Source organism: Condylura cristata, unplaced genomic scaffold, assembly GCF_000260355.1.
Source record: "Condylura cristata isolate star-nosed mole 26May11 unplaced genomic scaffold, ConCri1.0 scaffold00004, whole genome shotgun sequence".
In the NCBI taxonomy this organism is placed as follows: Eukaryota; Metazoa; Chordata; class Mammalia; order Eulipotyphla; family Talpidae; genus Condylura; species Condylura cristata.
The window spans coordinates 5119026-5142784 of NW_004567105.1; the positions used below are offsets into that span (position 1 = coordinate 5119026).

At 57.4% G+C, this 23759-nt stretch overlaps 1 protein-coding gene across 1 annotated transcript; it reads right to left on the bottom strand.

Annotated features, from left to right (window-relative positions):
- Positions 1 to 24: 24 nt before the first annotated feature.
- CSF2RB (colony stimulating factor 2 receptor, beta, low-affinity (granulocyte-macrophage)) lies at positions 25 to 19614 on the bottom strand. The gene is made up of 14 exons (XM_004676461.2): positions 19574 to 19614; positions 12188 to 12426; positions 11147 to 11270; positions 8796 to 8986; positions 8332 to 8483; positions 8091 to 8259; positions 7490 to 7625; positions 7244 to 7407; positions 6155 to 6294; positions 5165 to 5327; positions 4177 to 4267; positions 3924 to 3981; positions 3323 to 3426; positions 25 to 2786 (listed from the first exon to the last, which is right to left on the bottom strand). The coding sequence occupies exons 2-14, from the start codon at positions 12261 to 12263 to the stop codon at positions 1658 to 1660; spliced, it is 2697 nt and encodes an 898-aa protein (XP_004676518.1). The 5' UTR covers positions 12264 to 12426; positions 19574 to 19614; the 3' UTR covers positions 25 to 1657.
- Between the last annotated feature and the right edge of the window lie 4145 nt (positions 19615 to 23759).

A 23759-nucleotide genomic window follows, 5' to 3' on the forward strand; every position in this document is an offset into this window, starting at 1 on the left:
AAAATATTTTATTGCCATTTTGTCCCCAATTCACAATGTCCTAGTATGGAATTAACATCTTGGACTTCTTTCTAATACTTGTACATCCATCGCTCTCATGTCAAACGCCGGGTTCTACTTTAGAATGTTCTAGAATGTTGCTGTCGATCTCAATATTAGTGAACATTTACGTTGTTTATTAATATCCTTCAATGACAGACACTGGTGTACTGAATGGTGATCTGTGAAGAGCACTGACAAAATCTTCGCTCCGCCTGGTGTTAACGCATCATAAAGCCGTTGAGAGAATGATTCATAACATTAAAAGCTCAGAAATCAACTATACATGTGGGCTTTCTACATCCTAGAGGTGGCATTTTGGAAGAAGGGGAGATTTGGCCAACGATGCCAAAACACCCCCTCGCTTTCCGTTCAGACATGACCGTTCCTCACATCATTAGGAAAACACAGAACTGGGAGAAAAATGAGGACAGGACAGGTGCTGGCTTGGAGTATGTATGTGTGTGTGTGTGTGTGTGTGTGTGTTGGCGGGGGGACGGGTTGTAAATTTGACCTCACAAGTGGGAGTGTGAGGTCTGACCACAAAGAATGCCCTCAGAGACTCAGTCAGGAAATCCCAGACAAGCACAAACTGAGCGAACAGGGCAGCAGCCTTCACAAGAGCGAACAGGGCAGCAGCCTTCACAAGAGGCTGGGTGTTCCGCGTTTTAATGACAACATCAGAAAAAGATGAGAGCCTTGCAGAACAGTCTTTAAAACTTGTAAGCTTTTAAGCCCGGTGAATAAAACACCGATAAGAGATATGAAATCATGTGCAAACTTGAGAGTAATCTAATAACACAAAATTAAGCAACTTAATGCTATTTCCCCCCTAGGCAAAGGCAAGGACTTAAAAGCCCACAAGCCCAGACCCAGGCCAAGCCCCCCGGCCCATGGCTGTGGGGCTGCCGGGGTCAGGTCCTTCTCGGGGAAGGTCAGCCGGCGAGTCAGACAACAGGCCCTAAAATATACATGCCCTTTCGCTGGGCAGTTGTGTCTAACTTTTCCACGTCAGGCATGGGTTCTAGAATCTGTCCTCCCGAATCTCCCAGGCCTGGGTACAGCAGGGTATCACTCCCTGGTGATCCTGGGTGGCACCAGGTGCCAGACCCTCACGCTGTGCCCCTGGCCAATCTGTGGATCAGCGGTGCTGGGCATCTCAAGAGACCCACAGGGCTTCCCTAGAGCTCAGGAACATTCCTCCCTCGCTTGCCTCCACCACGCAAATTTCCTGAAGTGGCAAGATCTGCCCAGCCGCTCCATTCTGAGCCCAAGGCCCTGCCCGGGGCCTCCGGCCTCCTGCCTCCTGCCGCCCGGGGGCTCAGTCACCTCTGTGTGGTGCGCCACCTGCATCAGACCCACAGAGCGACAGACCACAGACCCCGTTCTCAACACAGTTAGCGGCCACCTCTGAAGGGAGCATGTGGGAGACAGAGGAGAGCAGTGATGGGGGGAGGGGGGCAGGTGAGATGGGAGGCGTTCCATCCCCCCATGCATCTGGTCCAGCTCGGAAGCCGCCTCTAAGCTTGGCCGCCAGGAGCCTGGAAGGCTGGGGGTGCAGGACACGGGCGGCAGGAGAGAGCACAGGCCCTCCGCGTGCCTGCTGTGCGGTGGGGCCTCAGCACACTTCCCCCCGCCTGCTCCCATCCCAAGGGGGCAGAGACAAGTAGTCCTGCTGCTTCAGGGCTTTGAAGAGCTGAATGGCTGGCAGCTGAGGCGTGGCCGGACACCAATTCTTCTTGTTCAGGGACACCTGGTCCCGGGCTTCGGGACAAGGGTCAGGAGAAGAGGGCTTGCTCTTGAGGGAGACAGGGCTGTGGGCCAGGCCGGGGAGGAAGCAGTAGTCACCTACCTGCTGCAGGACCAGCAGCCCCTCAGAGTGTGGGGAGGTGGGGTTCACATCTGCTGAGGGCGGCCCTGGGCTCAGGTCTGGACCAGTGGCTACTGGAGGCGTGGGACTGGCCTGGGGGGACATGGGGAGCTGGCCTGCGGGCGGGGGCAGCTGCACATAGCCCTCAAGCTCTGGCTTCACGGGAGCTGGGCCTCCCGAGGGGGTACTGGCTGGGGCAGGATTGAGGCTGGGGTGCCGTTCCGAGGGGAGGCCCAGGGGAGGAGCCTGGAGGGTAGAGGAGGTCCCCGTGGGAAGGGACAGAGCCAGGTCAGCAGGGCTGACATAGCCAGAGACCCTGACACTGTCCTCGGGGTGCCCAGAGCCGGCGGGCACAGCTGGAGGGCCGTCCTTGGGATCCGCCAGCCCAGGCGTGGACCCAGGTGCGGAGGCGGGGGGGTCCGTGCCTGGCTGCAGCGAGGGGCCCCCCTCAGTCCCTGCACAGGGCCTGCTGTCCGCAGCTGGGGTCTGGCCCTGACCCATGACCTGGGCCAGAGGGACCAGCCTCGCCTGCTCCCCTGGAGGCAGACACATGTACTGCAGGGTCCCTTGGGGAGGCTGCGGCCTGGGGCTCAGGCCAGCCTGCGGGGGCAGTAGCGTGCCCTCCGTGTCTGGCAGGGGGTGCCTGTGGGGAGAGCCCAGGTAAGGGCCATCAAAGTCAAAGCCAGAAGCCTGGCCCTTAGGTCTGCTGGAGGGGGCTGACTGGCCGGGCGAGGGGCTGGGAGGCGGCTCCGGGGCCGGGGCCGGGTCTGCAGCAGCTGGGCCCGCGTCAGGCTCCCAAGGGGAGTCAGCAGCATCCTTGGGGTCCTGGGTGGTGAGCAGGGACACCTTGATGTGCCCAGAGTCCACGGAGAACACGCTGTGGGGAGATAGGGGCACAGATGCTGGGACCCTGGGCTGGTCCTCAGCTCCTGCGGGGGCCCCTGAGGGCACAGAGCAGGCTAGGAGCAGCCAGAGTGGGCAAGCTGAGAGCCCCCTGGCTGCGGGATCTCCGAGTCAGGGTCGCCTGTGCCAGCTGAAGCCCCTCTCCCCTCTGCTCCTTGGCACCCGCACGTCTTCGGACCCAGGTCAATGCCCGCCCGTGGTCCCCCTCCCTCCTGCTTCACCCCAGCATCACGGTCCTGGGGGCCAGCTGAGCAGCCCAGGGGTGCTGAGGCGCGGGGTTGGCCCTGGTGAGGTGTGGGTTCTCCTGGCCAGCGGAGGCCTGCTCCATCTCCGGCCCTTCCAGCTGCGGGCGGGGCCCTCACTCCCTGGCCTGGGCCTGTGCTCTTCCACCAGCCCGGCGGCTCGGTGAGGGCCCTGCAAGGCGCCTGGCCACTGGCGGTGGCTGTGAGCCACAGTGGGCATGGCCGGGCACCCCTCAGCCTCCAAGGCACCCTGACACCACATACTCACCCCTGCGGCTCCATGGTGAGGCTGTCCCAGGGACCCTTGAGAGGGGGGCAGCCGTGGCCGGGGGTCGGCAGGTTGTTGGGGCGCCAGAGACCTGAGCTCCCGTTCTGGGGAGAAAGGACATGTGTGCCTGTGGGGTGGGCCCCGGGGTGCAGAAGGGGTACTGTGGGGTGACAGGGGTCCTGGAGTCCCCCACAGGGAGGTTCTCAGCAGGGACAACCTGCCTCTGCCCCCAGCCAGAGGGAAGAGGCCTGAGCGGAGGCATCTCGGGCTCCACAGCGCCCCCATGCTGGCGTGGGGGGCCATGTGTCCCCGGGGCTGAGGCCCACCCTCTAGAGCTCACCCTCCCTGAGCCTGCCCTGGACTCCTGGGGGCCCCATGGCTGCTCCTGCTCCGGGGAGCGCATCGGCCAGGGCCTGTATTGGTGCGGGTCGGAGCACAGGTCTGAGCCGCAGGTCTGGTCCAGCCCCAGCGCTGAGGCCTCCTCCCGGCGCCTCTGTGCCCACTCGGCACCATGGGGGGAGGGCCGTGGCAGGGGCGCGGCCATGGCACAGGGGCCCAGACCAAGGGCCCAGCCGCCCAGCCCCTCCCAGCCTGGCCCTACCTGGAACAGGTGGCTCTTGCTGGGGTTAGGGATTTTCTCCTCCCACTTCTGGTTCAACCTGGAAAGCAGCAGGGCGTGAAGGCCACTGGGACCTCGGCGCTGCCCCGCCCCAGCCAAGGGGAAACTGAGGCCTACGACAGGGGCGGGGGTCCGAGCCGCACGGGAAGTGGGGGACGGGCTGAATCTGGGTAAGTGGGCTCTGGGGTCCTGGGGACCCGGGGTCGGTTCCCCACCCCACCACATGGGCCCTTACCTGTAGCAGTAGGTGTGGCAGAAGCGCAGGGCCGGGAGCAAGGCCAGAGTGATGAAGACCAGGAAGAGGGGCAAGACCCATGTGGGCAGCTCTAGGGGCGTGGGAGGGGGCAGGCCATTAGCTCTGGGCAGGGAAGGCCGGGGCCTGGGGGCTGGGCAGGGCACTGGCAGAGCCTGGGCAGGTCAGCCAAGGCCGCCTTGCAGGGCCTGTGCTGGCGGTGAGGACGCAGCCAGCTCGGTGCCGCCTGCGGACCCCGCCCAGTCTCTGCCCACCAGCGTCACCATGGCGCCCCTTCCCTGCTGCTAGGTCAGGGACGTGCAGAGGACACGTGGGACGCAGGGGCGTCCTGCGAGTCCAGGCAAAACCTGCCCGCGGTTTCCATCCAGGCCTGGAGCCCGGTCTGTGGTGATGCCCCTTCCGGTTCCCACTGGGGAGTGGGGGGGCCGGGGAGGGAGAGGACAGCAAAAGGGCCTGGGTTGGCGTTCCCTGTTGGCCTGCAGACTGGGTCACAGGGGGCCTTGGGTCACATACCCCACTCTGCAGCCGGGTCCTAGACCCGGTCCTGTGTGGGTGCTCTGGTGGCCAGTCTGACGAAGGCAATGGCAAATGACAGCAGCCAGAGCAGGGACATGGGGAGGTCAAGATCAGACAAAAGTTCCATCCCAGGCCTAGTGGGTTGATGTTGCTGTCATGGTAACAGGATTTTCGGACTCAGTGCTCTTCTGGGTTGTGACTGCCCAAGAGCCTAATGAACCATGGTCATATTACTAGAGGCCTCCACTCCAGTGTGAAGGAGGAGCAGGGGTGAAACCCTCCCCTGTGCTCTGTCAGGAGTTCCTCTGCTTCACATCAGCGGGCTCTTTCCAATGAGCAGTGACTCCGGGAGGGCAAATGCTCAGGCTGCGTGTGGTCACATCTGTGTGACCTCTGACCACTTTTGTCCTCTGTCCATCCGGACTGTGCCCTAAGGTGGGGCTGGGAGACTCACCCCACTCCGTGTCCCAGAAGCAGTCATCACTCCACTCACTCCAGACGCCGTTGTAGTCACTGGGGGTGGGCTTGACCCTCACCCTGGCCCAGTATCTGGTGGATGACTCCAGGTGTGGCAGGGACATACTGTGGGCATTCTGGAGCAAATCCGCCTTGGTATCCTGTGAGTCAGGTCCGTAAACAAATCTGCCGAGGCTGAAAAGTTACCTGGCCACTAGGGACATGCCTGCCACTTCCACCCCAGCACCCCAGTTTTGCTGTCTGCACCAGGCCCCAGATAAAGTTGCATCCTCAGGTCTGGTGAGGTGGCTCTCCACTGGGGAGGCCCCACTCCGGACCCGGAAGCAACCGTGCTTTGCGTAGACCCCATATGGCAGCTCCAGGAATACGCACTGGGAGCCAGAAACCTGGGGAGTCACGTGTCCCTGCTCCTTGACACTCCTCAGAGGCTTTATGGCAGCCACGAGCCAACCATAGACTGTCAGGATGCAGTGAGGACACTGGCTTGGAGCCCTGGCCTGGGGTTGGCATCTGACCTTCTTCCAGCCGGGCCCCCCGGTCACTCCCTCCTGCTCCCATTTCCATTCTGAGATCCTGGCATGATCTGAGGTTTCCTCTGGGGGCTTTTGGAGGCCGGGGTCCCGCACACAGGCCCCGAGGATGCTGGGGCTGGAGCCTGCACTTGGAGCCGGGCCCCCTGCCCCATCAGGACCAGCTCAAAATGCCCAGGAGGGTCCCAGGCGGCCTCCTGGGCTGCACCCTGTCTGAACTTGGCACCTCTTCAACACCCCATCTGGCATCTCCAGCCGCCCCTCCCTGACCGCCACACCCCTTTGCAACACAGCGTCTACAGGTCACCTCACCTGTCCCAGCCTCGGGCCTCGCCCGGGACCTGCTGATCACGCAGGGTCATCAGCAGCCAGCCCCCGGCTGCGGGTGTGGTGAGTGCGGTGCCCCCACGCCCACACGGACCCTTGGCAGCCCGTACCTCCCAGGAGGCCGCGTCCGTCCGGTACTGGACCTCGAAGGTGTGTCCGATGTGGTCATAGGGCATTTTCTTTGCTGCCCAGTGCAGGATGTAGCCATCTGCGCCCTGGGTCACGTTGATGGTGGGGGGCTCCAGCTGGACTGGGGGGACATTCCGGGTGCGAGCCAGTCAGGGCCATCTGGGCCCTGACCTCGGGCCCCCCATGGGGCCTTTGTGTCTCTCAGTCACTGGGTCATCTGTCTTGACCTCATCAGCCTTTCCCTGGGGAGAGGCTGGAATATGCTGGCTGAGGCGACCGAGCCCGGGTGACTCTAGTGCTTAAGAAAAACTAAAATCCCCATGGGTGGGTTAATTCGAGAGTCGCGACCTGCCGTGGGCTGGAGGCGCCAGCTCAGGGTGCACGATTACTCCCACGATGGCAGCTCCCGGGGCCTCAGCCTGGGCCGGACACGGGAGGGAGGAGGGCCGAGCCCAGAGCCGCTGCCCCCGACAGGCACCAGCATGGCGGGGCAGCAGGTACACCCCAGCGCGGCAGGAGCGGAGGACTCAGGCTGGACGAGGCCCTGGCTGCTGGGCTGGGCGGACTCCCGGCCCGGGGAGGACGCGGGCATCGTGAGCAGGGCGGGCGGCCCGGCCAGGGGTCCTTCTGCCCGGGAGGAAGCAGCGATGTTGACCCGCAAGGGGCAGCGGTCTCAGGCACCAGGGCCACTGAGGGGCCCTCACCGAGGAACGACCCCAGCCGGGGAGGGCTCGGGGCCTGCAGAGTCCCATAGGAGGCAGAGGGAGACGCGGGAGCCGGAGGCGGGCTGGGGCGAGGCTCCGGGGCCGGGCACAGAGGGAGACAGGGCCAGCCGTGACTGGGAGAAAACGGAGAAACGTGGGAGCTGGCCCTGGGGCGACCAGCCGCCTCTCAGCGCCTCCATGTCACTGTGCCCGCCTCTCCCCACCTCCCCAGGCTTCCCCGAGCGATCGGACCTGCTGTTCACCTGCGCCCTGACCGCGTGTGCGGAGACAGGGTGCAGGCGGGCGCGGGGCCCCGGAGCACGGGACGGGACCAGGCCACTGCGCGGGCCGTGGGGACAGACTCACTGTTGTCCGAGCTCTTTATGAGTTTCCCTTCGTCCCTGGGCCGGACAGAGACGGTGTAGTGACTGCAGTTGTGGGGGTCGGGCACGGGGACCTTGCACCGGTGCAGGGTGTAGTCGGGCGCCTTCTGCAGCACCTCCTTCTGCACAGGGGAGCACTCCCTCTCCCTGGGGATCACGGGGAGGTGAGGCGGGGGAGGGCGCAGGCAGGGAGAGCTCGGGGAGAGCCCGGTCTTCTGGGGACACTCACCCCTCGTCCGGGCTGGACTTATAGAAGAGGGAGAAGGACACAGATCTGGTCACCTCGTTCCTCACTTCCCAGGAGCAGCTGAGCGCGTCGACCCCGTTGAAGAAGCACCGGAGATTCTGGGGCTGAGCCTCGTCCCCTGGGGGCAGACCGTCCCTCATGCACCCCGCTCCCGCCCTTGCCCGCTCCCGGGGCACCGCCGTGAGTCGCCACAGAGACCAGGGCCTTGGGGCCAGGGTGAGAGGGCCCCTGGGCCGCCAGCTGTGACGCGGGTCAGGGTGCAAACCCCAGAGGCTCCACGCCGCCTGGGCAACGGGGACGCAGCCCTGGGGGTGGACACACGCTGTCGGCTGTGGGCACGGCAGCTGCAGGACAAAGACCTCCCCTGCGGGCCCGGGCCGTGGCGGGCTTCTGGACAGAAGGGCCCGGAAACGGGCCCAGGAGCGAGTAGCAAGCGGCTTCAACTTGCAGGGCCTGGCTGAGCGCACAGGCCGAAGCCCCTCTCCCCGGACTCGGCCGGTCCCCTCCTCCTGTGAGGCTCTGGCTGCCGGCGGGGAGCGCCCCAGGGGCCCGGGCCACACACCGGCCGCCAGCCCCTGCTCACCTGGCAGGGAGTCCCAGCGCACCTCGGGGCTCCACAGGCTGGGCCACCCTGACAGCCCCGAGTCCGGGCCCAGTCGGCTGCGCACTCGGGCCAAGTAGGTGGTGCTGGGCAGCAGGTGCGGGGGCCCCAGCGTGGCCTGCTGGGAGCTGGAGTGGACGGTGACGGCCTCCTGTGGGGAGAGGGGCTGGAGCTCGGGCCTGGCAGCCTCTCCCCAGGGCGCCCGGCGGACTGCGGGTCCTACCTCCCAGGAGTCCTGGAGTCGCCTGAAGACCACCTCAAAGTCCAGGGCTGGCAGCCAGCGGCTGTGGGCAGGCCCCAGGGCTACACTCCAGCTCAGCAGGACCTGGGCCCCGGAGGCGCTGACCCGGAGGTCCGTGGGCGCTGGGGGCTGCACTGCAGGGGGGAACAAAGGCCCTGAGGGCTGGGCGAGGCGGGGGAGGGGCTGTGGGGCCCGGAGGACAGACTCAGCCCAGGTGGGGGCTGGCCAGCAGCTGAGTGACCCTGACCAGACCCCTATCCCTGCACCCCCAGACCTTTCAGCTGCAAACCAGGGCAGCCACTGTGAGCGGGAGGCGGGCATCACAGGCGCACGGCGCATCAGGGTAAGATGGCCAGGTGCTGGGGAGCCTGCTCTGCCCCCGGGACCTGCAGCTTGGACCTTCTGCCCGCTAGGGGAGCTCCCCTGACCAGGACCCCAGGCCTCACCATGCTGGGACAGAGGGACGCTGATCTCGGCGCTCAGAGGCCGGTCGACCCGGAACGAGAAGTAGTCCTTATCAGAAAGGACAAAAGGTTTGTAGGGAATGATGCATCTTCGGGGCACGCAGTTCAGACACAGGCCGTCTAACCAGGACTTGTCATCACTGATCTCACAGGACACTGGCTGGGGGGGGGCCCTGCGGGGGAGAGCGGTCAGCCCTGGGCCAGGAAGAGTCTATCTGCAGCACCATTACTGAGCAGACCACGTAGGAGGCCCTGGCCAGGGGCGGGCCCGGCAGGGCTGGAGACGGGAATCCAGCCCCCTCCCGGTGCTGGACACACGCGGCCACGGGAGTATCATGTCCTGTGTCAATGAAGCCAGCTGTATACAGACAAACCCACAGGTAGAGGAATGAGGAGGTCAGCGGGACTGGGGCTGGGGCCACAGTTTGATATCAGGGACAGAGAAGGACTCCTGGAAGGAGTGACATCTGAGCAGAAACTCACAGGGCACGAGAAAGAAACTCGAAAATCGGGGACAAAGGGGTTTCCGGTAAAAAGCAGCACGTGCAAAGGCCCTGGGGTGTGCGCAGTTTGCAATGCAGTGTGACCAGGCGCTTCCCGGGGTTAAGGAAGGGAGAGTGGGAGGCTGAGGAGAAGGTTGGACGGATGAGGTGTCAGGAAGCCAGTGCTTTGAAGGAATTTAAGGAATTTGGATTGCACTCTAAAGGGAAACAAATTGATGATACAAATTTCGTGATTAGCCATGCAATGACATACCTGATGTATCCCTGAGCTGACTGTAGATGGATGGGTTGAGGGGGAGTGTGTGGGGCTGGGGAGGGGCAGGTTATAAGGAAATATCAGAAGTTGAAGGTCTAGTTGAGAGGCTTCTAGAACATCCAGATGATAGGAAGTGATTGGACCCAGGGAAGTTGTGGTAGCGTCCACCTGATTCACCTTTTATTTGAATAGAATTAGCAGCACGTGCTGATGGCCCGGATGCGGCTGGAGCCACTCAGAGTGCCCCTCGGGTGGAGTGAGACGGGGAGACGGGAGCAGAAGAGACCCCCTGAGTTTGGGTTCAAACATCGTGGGTGAAGACACTAAATAGCTCAAGTAAGGTGGGGAGCCAGATGCGCCCTGTCTGGTGTGCAGCGGGGTGTGGGCTGGACAAAGCACGTGAATTACCAGCTGGAGCCTGAAGTGGGTTGGCGGGCATCTGGAGAGGACAGTGAGGGCTGCAGCCCCCGGGCTGGCGTGGGGCGCTGCACCCCTGGAGCTGGCCAGGAAACAGAGGGAGGGCCAGAGCGACCGGGGTCCTGAGTGTGCCTGGGCCAGGCAAGGGCAGGGCCGCGGTGGGCTGTGGCTGTCCAGCCGAGCTGCCCGCTAGATGCCCACGGGGAGGGGTTGGCTACCTCTCAAGGGGCAGTGGGGCGGCCTGTGGGGTGCAGCAGAGTCCTGGATGAGGTGCTCAGGAGAGAATAACTGGAAAGCCACTGGCGACAGAGGGCTAGATGGCCCTTAGAGGAGTGTCCCCACAGAGGTCACCAGCTGGAGGACAGGCTCAGGGTGCCGAGCTTCCGTCCTCTGGACACCGGCAGTGGGCCCGGCTCGCTGGCCGGGTGACAGGGTGTGACGCCAGAGACAGAGACCACAGGGTGGTCGTTCTGACCTTGGGCAGCGAGGCTCGGGCTCAGACCCGCCTGCACGGGGTCCCAGCAGGCCGGACCCAGGGAAGGGGCAGGAGTCGGGCACTGAGGGCAGGGAGGGGCCTGGGCTGCACTTTGGGGGCGTTCCCGGGTCTCGGTGCAGGAGAGCAGGGGCCAGCTGGGGGGCGCAGGGGTGGCAAGGGGAGAAGGAATAGCGTAGGCGCCTGGGAAAGAGAACTGAAGGTAAAGCAAGGGTGAATCTGGGCTCCTCCCAGGGGCCTCCTGGGGGCCCAGGACTCTGTGACACCAGCTGTTTAACTCTTTCAGTTCTGGCCAGGCCCCTCTCAAGCGTCGCATGTCCTGGACACCCCGAGAGCAGAAAGGACACCCCCACCCGGGGCAGCAGGTCCACGGGTGGAGCCAGCCCTGACCCCCCAAGACGCTGCTCCCTGGGTCCGCACCCTCGTGTGGCTGGGAGGGGAGCCCCCTCCGAGCCCAGCCCCATGTGGCCTGGGCGTCAGAGCCCCCCTCCTTGTGGGGCGACTGTGTGCCCTCGTAGGATGGACGGGGCTCGCGGCTCACCGGCACCACCGCCGTGGAGAGCGGGGCTCCGCCCTCGGTGCCAGCCCGAGCTGGGGGCAGGGCTCCCCTCGGCCCTTGGGGAGCCCCGGCGGGCAGCCCCAGGCCCAGCACACGCCCACTCACCTACTCAGGCTGCGGTGGAGGGTGAGGTTGAGGAGCCCCCACATGGCCAGGGGGTCCGCCCACCTGCAGACGATGCGGCTGGTGTAGTCGTTGAGGCACTGCAGGGTCCGCAGCGGGATGGTCCCTGGGCCCAGACAGGCAGGGAGGGTCACGCCTCCGCCCAGGGCCCCCGTCCCCGCCCACCGGCCCTTCCCAGGCCCTGGCACTGAGGGGCTCCCCAGATCCTGTGAGGCTCCTGACTACCAGGCAGGACCCCGGGGGCCCTGGGCAGGGGCGGGGGCTCTGGGCCGGGAGGACCCTGGCTGTGGACCCTCCCTCTCCCTGGGCCTCCAGTGTTCTGGCTGGTTCACACCCTGAGCCCCGCTGCGCTCTACTCCGGGAGCAGGGTCCCCCTAGTCCGGGCCCCCGGGACCCCAGAACAGGATGCGCACCAGGCGCGGGCCTGCCCTGTCCCATTGGCGCTGCTGGTGGGATCGGATGCGGGCACAGACCCACCCCAAGAGGTAGTGGGGTACAGCCTTCTCTGGGACCTGCCTGCCCTGGTCCCCAGGGTGCACCCCAGCTTGATGTGTGCAAGAGGATGTGCTTGGCAGGGTGACCCGAAGCCACGTTCTCTGGGAGCCCTGGGTGAGGGGTCACTGGCCTCAGGAGCCCGAGGAGCACCCAGCTGGGGCCAGAACAGGGAGACACCACAGGGGCTCAGGGGTCCCCAGCAGCAAAGGTTCAGAGGTGGGAACCCATCGAGGTCGTCAGGGGAGCAGGTGCCTTGTGGGAAGGCGGGCAGAGAAGATTCTGGAACAGGCTGTGGGAGGTTGGAGGTGTCCAGGGCCACCACAGTGAGTGGCCCTACAGGGCTAAGGAGTGTGGGGGTGCGGGGCGGGGCCAGGCAAGGTCAGGGAGAGAGAACTGAAGGAGGGGCAGGAGAGAGAAAGGGGAGGGGAATGGCCAGGGGCTTCCTGGAAGTGGGGCGGGGTGGGGGGCATCAATGCCAGGATGCAGCTGAGTAGGGGGACAGGGAAGGGAGGGGGCAATGGGGCTCACCTTGGTGCCTGGCAATGCTCGACCCCCAGCACAGAGCCAGCAGGGCGATGGGGAGCAGCCCCTGGGTCAGTGCCATCTCCGGGTCAGTGCCTGAGGAACATGGGGCTGGCACAAGTGGGGTCTGGCTGTGCGCTCAGTCGGGGTCCTCTGTGCCCAGCAGCCCTGTGTCCCCCAAATGGGAACCAGGGCCGTGTCAGGTGCTCCTGTGGCTCTGTCTCCAGGACCCTCTTCCTCTAGGCCTGTGGAAGGAGACGCTTGCTGGAGCTGGTCCTCCCTTCCCGGAGCCCGAGCAGGGACGCGCATGGCCACAGCCCGGAGGGCCCAGCAGCCCCAGTGTCTGAGCAGAAGCGGGTCCCTCGGGCTGGTGCTGTGTGGGGCTCTCTGTCCCTGCTCCCTTTGCAGTCATGCCTCCCACATCAGCTCGAGTTCCCTTTTTTTCTGCAGAAAGCTGGGGGTTTCCTCTTTTCATTTCCTCCAGCTCTGGGAAGTACCCAGAAGAGTAGATCAAAGGGCAGTGTGTGTGCATGGCAGAGCCCGTGTTCTGGGAAAAGCGGGGCCTGGACTCAGGGGACTCGTGCTTCAGCAGAAGCCCTGCCTCTCCCTTGCTGGCGCTAACTCTGCAAAGCTCCCGAACCTCACTCGCTGCATCTGCAGAATGGGCACAAGGGTAAATGTTAGCCGTCAGGGGAAGCCCAGTGCAGCGGCGTGTGCAGCTGCTTAGACGGCACAGGAAGAGAGTGGGCCTGCTCGGCAAAGCTTTTGTTGGCATTAGTGCCTGGAGCTGCAGGCAGTGCCATGGGGTGGGCATGTGGGCACCGGGAGGGCTGCAACAGCTTGGGCTGCCAAGCCAGACGAGCCCCAAAATTCCAGAGCTTCTGGTGGGGCCTTATCACAAAAGAAATACGACATGTGCACAGAGAGACGTTCCTCCCCCAAAATGTGTAGATTTAAAGCAATTTCATTCAAAATTTAAGAAGAAGCTTTTTTGCGGGAATTCAGAAGCAGAAATATGTGAGCGCAGTTAATGAGACTTTTTTCTTAAGGATTAGAAGGCTGTCCCTGACGTAAAATGTACGATCAAGATTTCATCATTAAAGCAGTGCGCATGTGCGCACACACACACACACACACACACACACGCACCCCAATGGTGGTGCTGACCAGATAAACTCTATTTTACCCAAAAATCTACTATGTGGGTAGTAGGTGGATGGATGAGTCACTGACCAATGTGAACTGATAGAATAATGGAAAGTGCTAGACAAGTAAATAACAACATTGAAGCTGATCAGCGTAGGGCCCTACCTCACACCATACCCCCGACATCAGGGTAATTGAAGACTTTGGAAATAAGGACTTGCAACAGTGCAATACACAGGTACGTGGAGGTATGTTCCACATCTCATGATGTTGTGAGAGTCAGCCCCTAGGGCAAGTGAGATAAAAGCACAACCACTGAGGACGACTTCAAGTTATAAAGTTTTTGCACAAGGAAAGACACTCTAAGTAGCGGCAAAGACATCCTGTTGAATGAGAGCAAATCTTGACGTGTTACAATCTGACAAGGTGACGATCCAAACTGTACGAAAAACAAATGCAAAACAATGGCGATACATGGGTAGATCTGAACAGAGCATTCACCACAGACGACAGCCAGAGGTCCACGGGGCGTGTTCATGGCCGGGTGCACCACGGCACAGGCAGACACGAAAACTCGGTGAAATACATGCTCTCACAGCGCGAGAACGCCATTCACTGAACAAGAACAGGTGCTGGGGAGCCGCAGAAAGAGAAGCTTTTGCACCACTGGAGCAAGCCCTAACCGAGGGCAGCCATTTTGGAAGACAACCGGATTTACCTTAAAAAGTGACCATGAAAATACTGCAGAACCCAGCAAACCACCCAGAGAACATGAAACCATCTCCTCCAAAGCCACATGCTCTAAGGGACTTGTTGCAGCACTGGTCCCAACAGCCGGGACCTGGACACCACCTGAGAGCCCACAGGCGGGGCGTGGTCCAGCCACACGATGGGACTCGTGACCACCCACCGGAAAGATCAAGCACTGACCGTTCAGCACAACAGGAGGAGTTTGAGGGGCTTGTGTAGCAAAGCAAGTCAGAATGACCAAGTGCTGGACAGAGGCTCTCCCTGGCGGCCCAAAGGGTTAATTCGCAGCACCATGAAGCTGCCCGCAGCCACTGCAACATGAGTTGGATCCCCGGCCAGGGAGGGACCCACAGGGCGCAGCAGACCTCTCCTGTCTCCCCACTGCTCCCCTCAGCAGGGTGTTTCAGTGGATCCTCCCGTTCTGCTCCCCACTCTGCCTCTGGGGAGTCCTCTCACCCCTACCGCAACTCTGACCTGCACCCCAGCTCTTGTATGCATAAATAAATAAAAATTTTAAAAAGTATTGGACATTTACATACAGACAACTCAACCAAAAAATCGCAATAGAAATTTCTGACACTAATGAATGAAATGAGGTTCCTGAGGGCAAGAGGGAGAAGGGAAGGAGAAGAGGCAAAGGGAGGGATGAGGATGGTGGTGAGAGAAAACATGACTGAAGATAACGGTAAAAAAATTAAATGTAATTTAATGTTTAATGTAAGAAATCATCTTACACTTGCAAAGCATAGAATCTAGGCTATTCACGCTAAAAGCAGGGAAAAAATCAGAGAGGCAAAGGTTGGTGGATATACAAAAAGCTAACACCTTCTGTATTTCCTTAGATAACTGAAGCATAAAGCAAAGGACCAAATACTAGGCCCAAAGACACGTGTGCTGGATTACAGAGACAGATAACTGACTTTCCCCGTAACCGACATTGACATCTGTATTATGTGAACAATCAGTGTTACTCAAGGACATGAGCGCTCACTCACACACGCATGGACCAGGCACTACTCAGAGGGCTCCCAGACAGAGGCCCATCTGTGTGCAGGTCACTCTCAAAGCCCACCTTGCAGACAGAGCCCCATGACCGCGTGGGCACCACGCAAGCCGGGCCAGCTTGCTGTGGAGCTTATGTGCTCTTAACCACGATGCCAGGAGGGGTTGATTTGCCCCATCCAGTGGTATCACCCATGTCCATCCTGACATATGCTGACCCACAAGACATGCGACAGAGACATAAGCAAAGCAAGACAAAACCGTGAGACATCTTCATTGCACCCTTGGGGAGATTTGAGCAATAGCACCTGGAACTGACCTCTAGGCAAAGAACAGACATAGCGAGTTGCTGGGATTTGAAGGTATGAAATCACAACGAAACCTAGTAATGGGTCCAATCACAGAATGAACACGACAAACGATCATGTAACAAAAGCAGATATTGAAGATAGGGAGAATGGGCCAGGATCTGGAGAGAAAAGTTGAGACTTCGGTCCCGGGGTTTCTAACATGTAGGAGTTAAGGACAGGGACAACTGAGGGCAGGTAGGGTAGACAGTGTCAGCCACCTAGCTGTCCCCTCCTCCTTGGAAACAGATACTCAGGCCTTAGGTGGGCTTATTGCTGCCAAGTAAAAATTTATCTTTCTACACCTTCCTGTCACTAGTAATCATGTGACTAAATGTTGTCCAGCAAGGTGACAGGAGGACATCAGTTGTACCTTCCATGAAAGGCTGCTTAAAGGAAGTGGCACAGGAGGGACAAGTTTTTGTTCTCTTTCCTTTCCTCCTTCCTCCAATCTGCAACTAGGATGTGACAGCTGGAGCCCCAGCAACCATTTTGTACCATACGGTTACCTGGAGGGTAGAAACCATATGCAACAAGACAGGTCTCTGGGCCCCCCTTATCACTGTGTGGAACAGCCATAGCAGCCTGAGGCTTCCTTGCACTGGACATCTTTTAGGTGAGGTAAGAAAAATAAACTCTATTACTAAATCACTATAGTTTGGGGACTTTCCATGTACAACCAAACAAAACAATTGAATAGAAGAAATATCATAGGGCTTTCAAGGAGACAGTCCACAATGGAAAGAGTAAGGTTCATTTGTAATTAATGCCACACCCAGTTGGTGAACTCTTTAGTCACCCCAAAATATAAGGGTAATTCTAGAAACTTCAGAAGAAAACAGATTATTTTCAATGGAGCAGGGTCTGGTTGGTCAGTTTTTCTCACAAGTGACCCTGAACTCTACATAGGTAGTAATATCTAAAAATACTGAGGGATAATATGTTTAAACCTCGAATCATTAAAAAAAAAAAAATCAAAAGTCAAGCTTACTTTGAAGTTCCAGGACAAGCAAATCCCAACTTGGAATTATAAAGTATAAAACAGGTTTTGGGATTTTTTTCCCCTGAAAAATAGATTACTTCAGAATGTATTTAGAAAAACAGAGAAAGAGTCTCTGTTATTGTGGCCAGCCGGGTAAAGAAACCATATAATGAAGCCAGAAGAGTTGTTACTGTGTGAAGTAGCAATAAATCGATGATAACAATGTTGAAGTAAAACTCAGATGCCTTGAAAGTGGGGCCTGGCTGTGAGGTTGAGGGTAGAAGCAGAGGAGAACTGAAAGCTTTTGCAGGAGCTGTCTTGTCTGAGAGGGACAAACGTAAGCTAATCAACCCCATGTGTTGATGGAAAACTTACGTTGTCTATCTGTGAGAATTAAAAATCAGTAAGCATGGCGCCATGACAGAGGGGAGAGTGGAGGAGGGAGAGGCAGAAAAGAGGAAATACATCCCTTCTCACTCAAAATTAACATGAACCCCCAAATCCCCAGGCTCAGGAAGAACTTTAATAGTAGGAATAAAAACTGGAAAAGAAAAGAAGCAAAATACAAGTCACTCCAGAAAAACTGATTTTTGAGGCTGGTCTACCAAAGGCTTTAAAAGAAGACCGTCTTCTGGCCACATAGGGGTATGCCAGGGGTGGGGGAGAGCCACCAAGGAATCGGATGGACAGACTGAAAAAGAAAAGGAAACATCTGTTTTGACAGATGTGTCTAAATTAACTTGACGAAGCACAAGCCATTCTTGGCTGAACAAATACTCCTCAGAAATGAAGAGGTGAAGGGGAGCCTGGTGTTCCAGCGGTGTTCTGGAATCCCGTGGCCACGTGAGGGCCAAAGGGAAAGCTGGAGACTTAGCATCAAAGACACAGGAGGAGTCGGCCCTGTCGTTCCTGGCTGTCAGTCCTTCCTGAGGAGACAATTTCTAACTAAGGTAATCAAATCAGAACTCAAAAAAGTCCTCAGGGGTTTAAATGGACTGGACAAGCTGATGCTGAATGATAATAGAGAGGAAGAGAGATGTGCTATGCTCCCCAGGAAAACAATGAGGAATGTGATGCAGGCAGGCAGAACAGTCAGGGAGCAGCAGGAGGTGGGAGTCACAAAGGCCTTGAGCACTCCACGCTGACAGAGGAGCAATGGGCTCCTCACAGCAGACGTGGGAGACAACGAGCTGAGCATTTTTAAGTTCAGATGATCCAGCTCCTTCCAAAATCGACATGGAATTCAGACGTCAGAATGTAAATGCTAACCACTCTAAAAAATTACTTCTTTCAAGGTAACCATGGACCAAGACAGCAAAACCAGAAAACAAAAATAAAATTCATATAATAGATTTGACTGAGAAGCGATAAGCACATATAAATAAACTGTGAGGCCGTATCATAAATGAGTCGCTCCCAGAGTCAATGCGAATGAGACAAGGGAATCATGAAGAACCAACAGAGGGCTCTTCCATGCGAAGCACACAAGGAATTCAAACAACTGATAGACCTTCAGAGGATGTACAGTCACCGCGGCGCAGGGGAGGAGCGTGGGAGCCAGGACAAGTCACTGTCAGTCACTCTCCGGAACAAGCGAAAGGCTGGATAATTTCCCCAAAGACCAACCAGTCTTTGTGCGCAGATAGCATTGGGGTGTCTGTTGACTTAGTGACAAGGAGGATGATTTCATAATATCTGTGAAAATTTAAGATGTGCAATCTCTTGTGTGGCAACTCTGTTTCTAGGAACCAGGGCTGCAGAAACCCTTTCACTAGTGAGGACATATTGGAAACAACCTACGTGTGCCTGGGGGCATTTAAGTCATGCCGGAGCTGATGATCACAGCGTACTTCTGTGGATTAATCTGCGGGTGAGCTTGTGTGTATTGCTAAGAGTTGTCCGAAAGGTACTAGGTGAAAAAATGAGTGCCTAGAACAAGGTGCATCTTAGAATCCCATTTATAGGCAAAAGAGCTCTCCCCTTCTCCAAGCTTCGGGTGTTCTGGAAGGACGCTGCGTTGAGTAGGGTGGGCTGTGGGCTAGAGGACAGAGATGATGGGGATTTGTCTGTATGCCGCATCATTCTGGCTCATTCTAGCTTCTAATAAAGCTGGTGTCTGCATTTAATATCAAAAATGCTCACTGAGCAGCTACAGACAGTCCTGCAGCGCTGGTGGGAAGAGCAGAAGGTAAGTAAAACCTAGGGGGACGACAGTGACAAGAGCGGATAGGGAACGTTGAATTCCTTATGTGATCAGAAACCAGGACAGGTGCTAAGTAGAGAAGCTAGAATCTGGCTACCCAAAACTCTAACAGAGGGGCTTGAACATGCATAACTTATACTTCCGTGAGTCTCCCTGCAGCCAGTCTGGCAAGCCCCACCATCTTGTACCCCAGTTTGGACCCACAGAAACATCTGTGCTCCCTTCCACAGGGAAGTGCACCCTCCTGCACCCACCCTGACACAGACACACCCAGTGCCCACACACCTGGAATCAGAACACACATATCTGGACCGAAGCCCAAATACACAACAGTATCTAGGGTGGAGTGTGATTTAAAAATCACCCTTTCGGGGAAAGTACAGTGTCCGGGCGAGGAACAGGACTCTTGCTATCCCCCAGCGCACCAGCTCGGGGCCCAAGGACAGCAAAGTTCCAGGATTCATCCTCTGCCTCCCAGCCTACCTGCACCCCCATAATCTCACACCCACCCACCCACATTCCAAACCAGAACATGAGGGCCTATGGGTGTTCTCTGCATTCCAGAGTTGAGGAAACAGAAACACAGGGCAGGGTAAGGATGTTCTCACTACGCCTTCGTGACAATTTTGTGATAAAACAGACTCGCAGGCCTGAGCTCCCCACTACCCCAGGCATCCTCCCTGCTGCTGAGAGAGCTGGACTCCACTGGACAGGCCTGGCCCCTAGAAGCCCTTTGCATACCACCCAGGCAGGTTGACAATCCTGGTGTCTCCTTGCTTACCAGCTGCCCAAGGAGTCCGGGCTTAGGTCACCCAAGAGGCCAAGCCCTAACTTCTCAAGTCCCTAGAGCACGCTGCCCATTCATCATTCCCAAGCTTTCCCTGCCTTTTTCCATCCCAGTCTCCCCACATTCCCCCTGCTCCCCACCCACCTTCCAATCTGCCCCCAAAACTGGACCTTACCTCTCGGAGTGGGGACAGACGAACCTTCTGCTGTAGCCTCCAGGGGGCAGCGAGTCTCTCAGGCTTCCTATTTATGCTGACGTTGTTAGGAAACAACAAAAAGAGGAAGCGATGCTGGCCAGCCCATTTCTCCACCAGAGACTGCTCATAAATTGCCAGACTTCTTAGAAACATGGACACCAAGTTTTTTTCTAAGTTTTACTGGCTTTGTAGGTGTTGTTCCCTCTGCCAAAACCACTTCTACCCACTTTGTCTCCTGTAAACTCCTACGCAGCCACTAACTGTTGACTCAATGCAAAGTACCTCCATGCAGCCTTCCCAGATATGCGGGGATGGCCGTGGGAGGAGGCTGCACAGATCTAGGCGGTCCTGGGCTGGACCCCCTTCTCTTCTACTGCTCAGAATGTGGCCTGTGAAAATCACCTGCCTGGAACTTCTCCAGGTCCCTGGAGCAACCCCACCTATAGAGAAGCATCTACAAACACAGAAGGCTGTAGAAGGAACTAGAGACTGCGTGCAAGACCTTAGCTCCGAGCCTGGCCCCCAAGAGTTGCAGCATTATTTTCATTGCTCTGGTGTCCTACCCCCTTGTACCTCCTCACACTGTCCCCCTAGGCCCCAGGGCTTCCCCACTACTATCTGCTGTACCCTCTCTCTGGTGCGCTTTTCTCTCCCTAACATCCAGCACCATCCCTGGCACAGAGCAGACTGTGTGGAATGAATGAATGACTCCCTGAGCCTAGCAACTGGGATTAAGGCAGAGTAAATAATGCACTCATGAGGTGCAAGATGGAAGAGGCACCAAAACATTCAGCCATTCTGATAAATAATATTTTAAATGGTATATTGCAAAAAAAAAAAAACAAAAATAAAGCAAAAAAAGAAAATAAAAAAAAAGTTTCAGTAACAGTTCTGTGCAGAGCCACACTGGAGTGTGAGGCAGAAGGAAAGGCAGGGCCATTTCTCCTGAGTAAAGGTAGCCAGAGAGAGGAAGAGGTCGAGTCCCAGAGAAGAGAGCCTGGAGGACTCTGAGGAAGCCACTGGCTCTTGACCTGGTTGTTTTCTGCTGTCCTCCTGCCAACAGGGCCACACCTGGCCAGGAGGAGTGTTCTGAAGTGCCCTTTCCAGGTGAGACAATGTAGGCCGGAGGGCAGTGTGGTGGTAGCACTGCCCACATGATGTCCACACTCCTGCCCTGGAGTAAGGGGGTTGTGCAGTGTCCACCCAGAGCTGGGGCGGCCCTGCTGGTCTTCGGGTGCTTCCACTCAGCCTGTCCTCTCCAGGTTCCTCTCTCTCAATCTGTGACCGGGCTGTTGGTTGGGACCCCCAAAGGGGCCATATCTAGGCCTGGTCACCAGGAGTCCTTCAGGAAAGGGCCCTGCTTACAAACATTAAATTAATAAAATCTGATAAAACCAGACACCCCCAAATTGCCAGTGATATACAAACATCAGCAGGGAAGAAGTCAATAGGTCATGGGCCGCCCTCGGCCTGGTGGTGCTCCGGGTCTGAGGGGGACCACAGGAGTGGGGCTCTCCAGGATGGCAGGGGTCCTCCTGCCCAGGCTTGGGGAGTTCCAGCTCTTGCCCTGAGGGAAGGGCAAAGCCTTCCCTGCCCACCAAGACAGGACAGGAAACGCACACAGGTGGGGCTCGTGGGTAACAGCTGCGTGTGAGTCTCAGGCCGAAGCACAGTGATGATACAGCTAGCTCTCCCTGCCCTCCCACGCTGGGCTCAGGGGCCTCAGCCCCTCACGCTCCAGCACACATCTGCATTCCTAGGCCTCTCATGGGTCTTGGCCATGCTCTCCAGGCTTCTCCCCAGAGGCCTCCTGGTGGGGTAAGAGAATCTCCTGTTCTCCTCAGCCCTGTCCTCCCGGACACACGGAGTCTTCCGCCCTCCCTCTCCCCCTGCCCGAGGGTCAAGGGCCGTGTCTCTCGTCTGGCTCCCTCAACAGCAAGTCTCCACCTGACCCTGGACACCCTTTCTATGGGGGAACCTACCAGGGGGCATCAGTGCTTCCTGCTTTACACTTTTTTAAGAATAAACTTTTATCAAAGTAACACTGACTTGTGGTGCCACAGGGCTTCCGGCGCAATTGAACTTTTGTATCTGCTATGCCCTGTTGACCGAAAGCCTAGTTCCTCCCGCCATCTTGCTCCCACCAAGGCTGTGAGTGGTGAAGGCTTAACTCCTTCCCTCAGGGGCCCGTTGCTCCCACTGGGGCTCCCCCCTGGGGGCTGGCTCCCCCTCCCAGCTCGAGAGGCACAAGCACCCACACTCCCCCAGTCCTGGGTGACCAGGGCCCGCAGGGAGCTGGCCTGTGAGTGAGTTACCAGAAGGTACCAGTGCTCAAGTTTAAAGTCAGTGATGTCTAAGAATGTAAACTGGTGACAATTCTATTGAAAATCACATGAGAGCTTCTTGAAAATTACAGAGGCAAATGCTACACTTCCAGGTTTTCCCCCTCCTATCTGAATATTGCTTTTTTTCTTTATTTTTTGGCAATTACCTATACGCACGTGCATGCACATTAACATCATTCTTCATTTTGCACATTTTTTTTTCATCTCGGTTGTAACCCCGTGGACTTCCCACCACCCCTTCACCCCTGTGCCATCACCAGAGTCCCGTGTGCTCTTCCCGCTCCGGTTTTGATTCTGCTCCCCTCTCCTCCTCATACAATGTCTCTGGTTTATAGTTGACAGTTCATGTTCATTTTTACTTTATTACAGTTGCTTTTATTTTTCCCCCTGATCCCTTACACTCCTCCTATGAGTGACACCATCCAGCATTTTTCTTTTTCTTTCTGGCTTATTTCACTAAGCATGATCCCTTCCAGCTCCATCCACATTGCCGCAAAAGGCATGAGTTTTACCAAAAAACATGACAACGCTGATACAAAGAGACATGAGCACTGTGTTCACAAGCATCCTCACAACAGCCAGAGCATGGAATCAGCTAAACGCCAGGTGGAGGGCTATAAGGAAGGGTGGCCTGCCGCCCCCGTGGAATATTACTCAGCTGTTAAAAAAGATGAAATCCTGCCTTTTGCCACAATATGGATGTTCTTCGGGTAACTACACTGATTGAAATGAGTCAGAAATTGAAAGAAAATGACAGATGGTTTTGTTGACTATAAATAACCAAAGAAAACAATTTGACAAAACACAACAAAAATAACTCTGAAACACATGGTGGTGGGGGAGGGGAGCTGGGGAGGGATACCAGGATGGGGGTCTGTGAAAGGGTCCTGGTCTGGTGCCGTGGGTGGGGGAGGGAAGCACCTGTCAAGGTGTGCAGGAAGATAGTGGCCAGAGGGTAATCAATACAGTTTGATTAAAAAAAAAAAAAAAGGCCCTCCCTGGGGGCGCAGCGGGTTAAAGCACAGCACTGGGAGGCTAAAGACACTTCAGCATGAGTTTGATCCGTGCCTGCACCCCAGAGGTGACCCACAGGGCACAACAGACCTCTCCAGACCCACCCGCTGCTCCCGTCAGCAGTGTCCTTCATTGATCTGCCTGTTCTGCTCCCCGCTCTGTCTCTGGTGAAGCCTCTCACTGCCCCTGCATCTCTGGTCTGTGTCCCAGTTCTGTATGCATAAATAAATCTTTTTTTAAAAAATCCCAAAGTTGCTGATGATTTAAAAACAAACAAGGAGCAGGTGAAGCAAAATAAAATAAGAAAATCTTCCTTGGTTTCTGGGGGCCTCCTATGGGATGTGAGACCCCACAGGGGAGACTGGCCTGTGGTGATGGAAGGGGGTCTGGCTGCCGGTGGGAGGAGGCAGGACCCTGACTCCCTCCCTGCCCAAGTGTCAGGGAGCCCGGCTCCTCTCCACTGGGACCTACTTTCTTCATAGATAAAGAAAATCTCTGTTGATATTTGAACATTCGCGGATTCACTGTCACCAGCTGTCAGGCAGGATTCGGTGAACAATCCTACACCCTCGCGAAGCACGGCCGATCCAAGGCGACACATCCCAGACCCCACATGGTCCCTTTGTGTCCCCTTCCTGCCTGGGTTTCAAAAGTAACCACTTCTCTAATTTCTCTCACTCTTAATTATTTCTGCCTGCTTTTTTTTTTTAAGATTTATTTATTTATGCATACAGAACTGGGGTACAGGCCAGAGGTGCGGGGGGGGGTGAGAGGCTTCACCAGAGACAGAGTGGGGAGCAGAACAG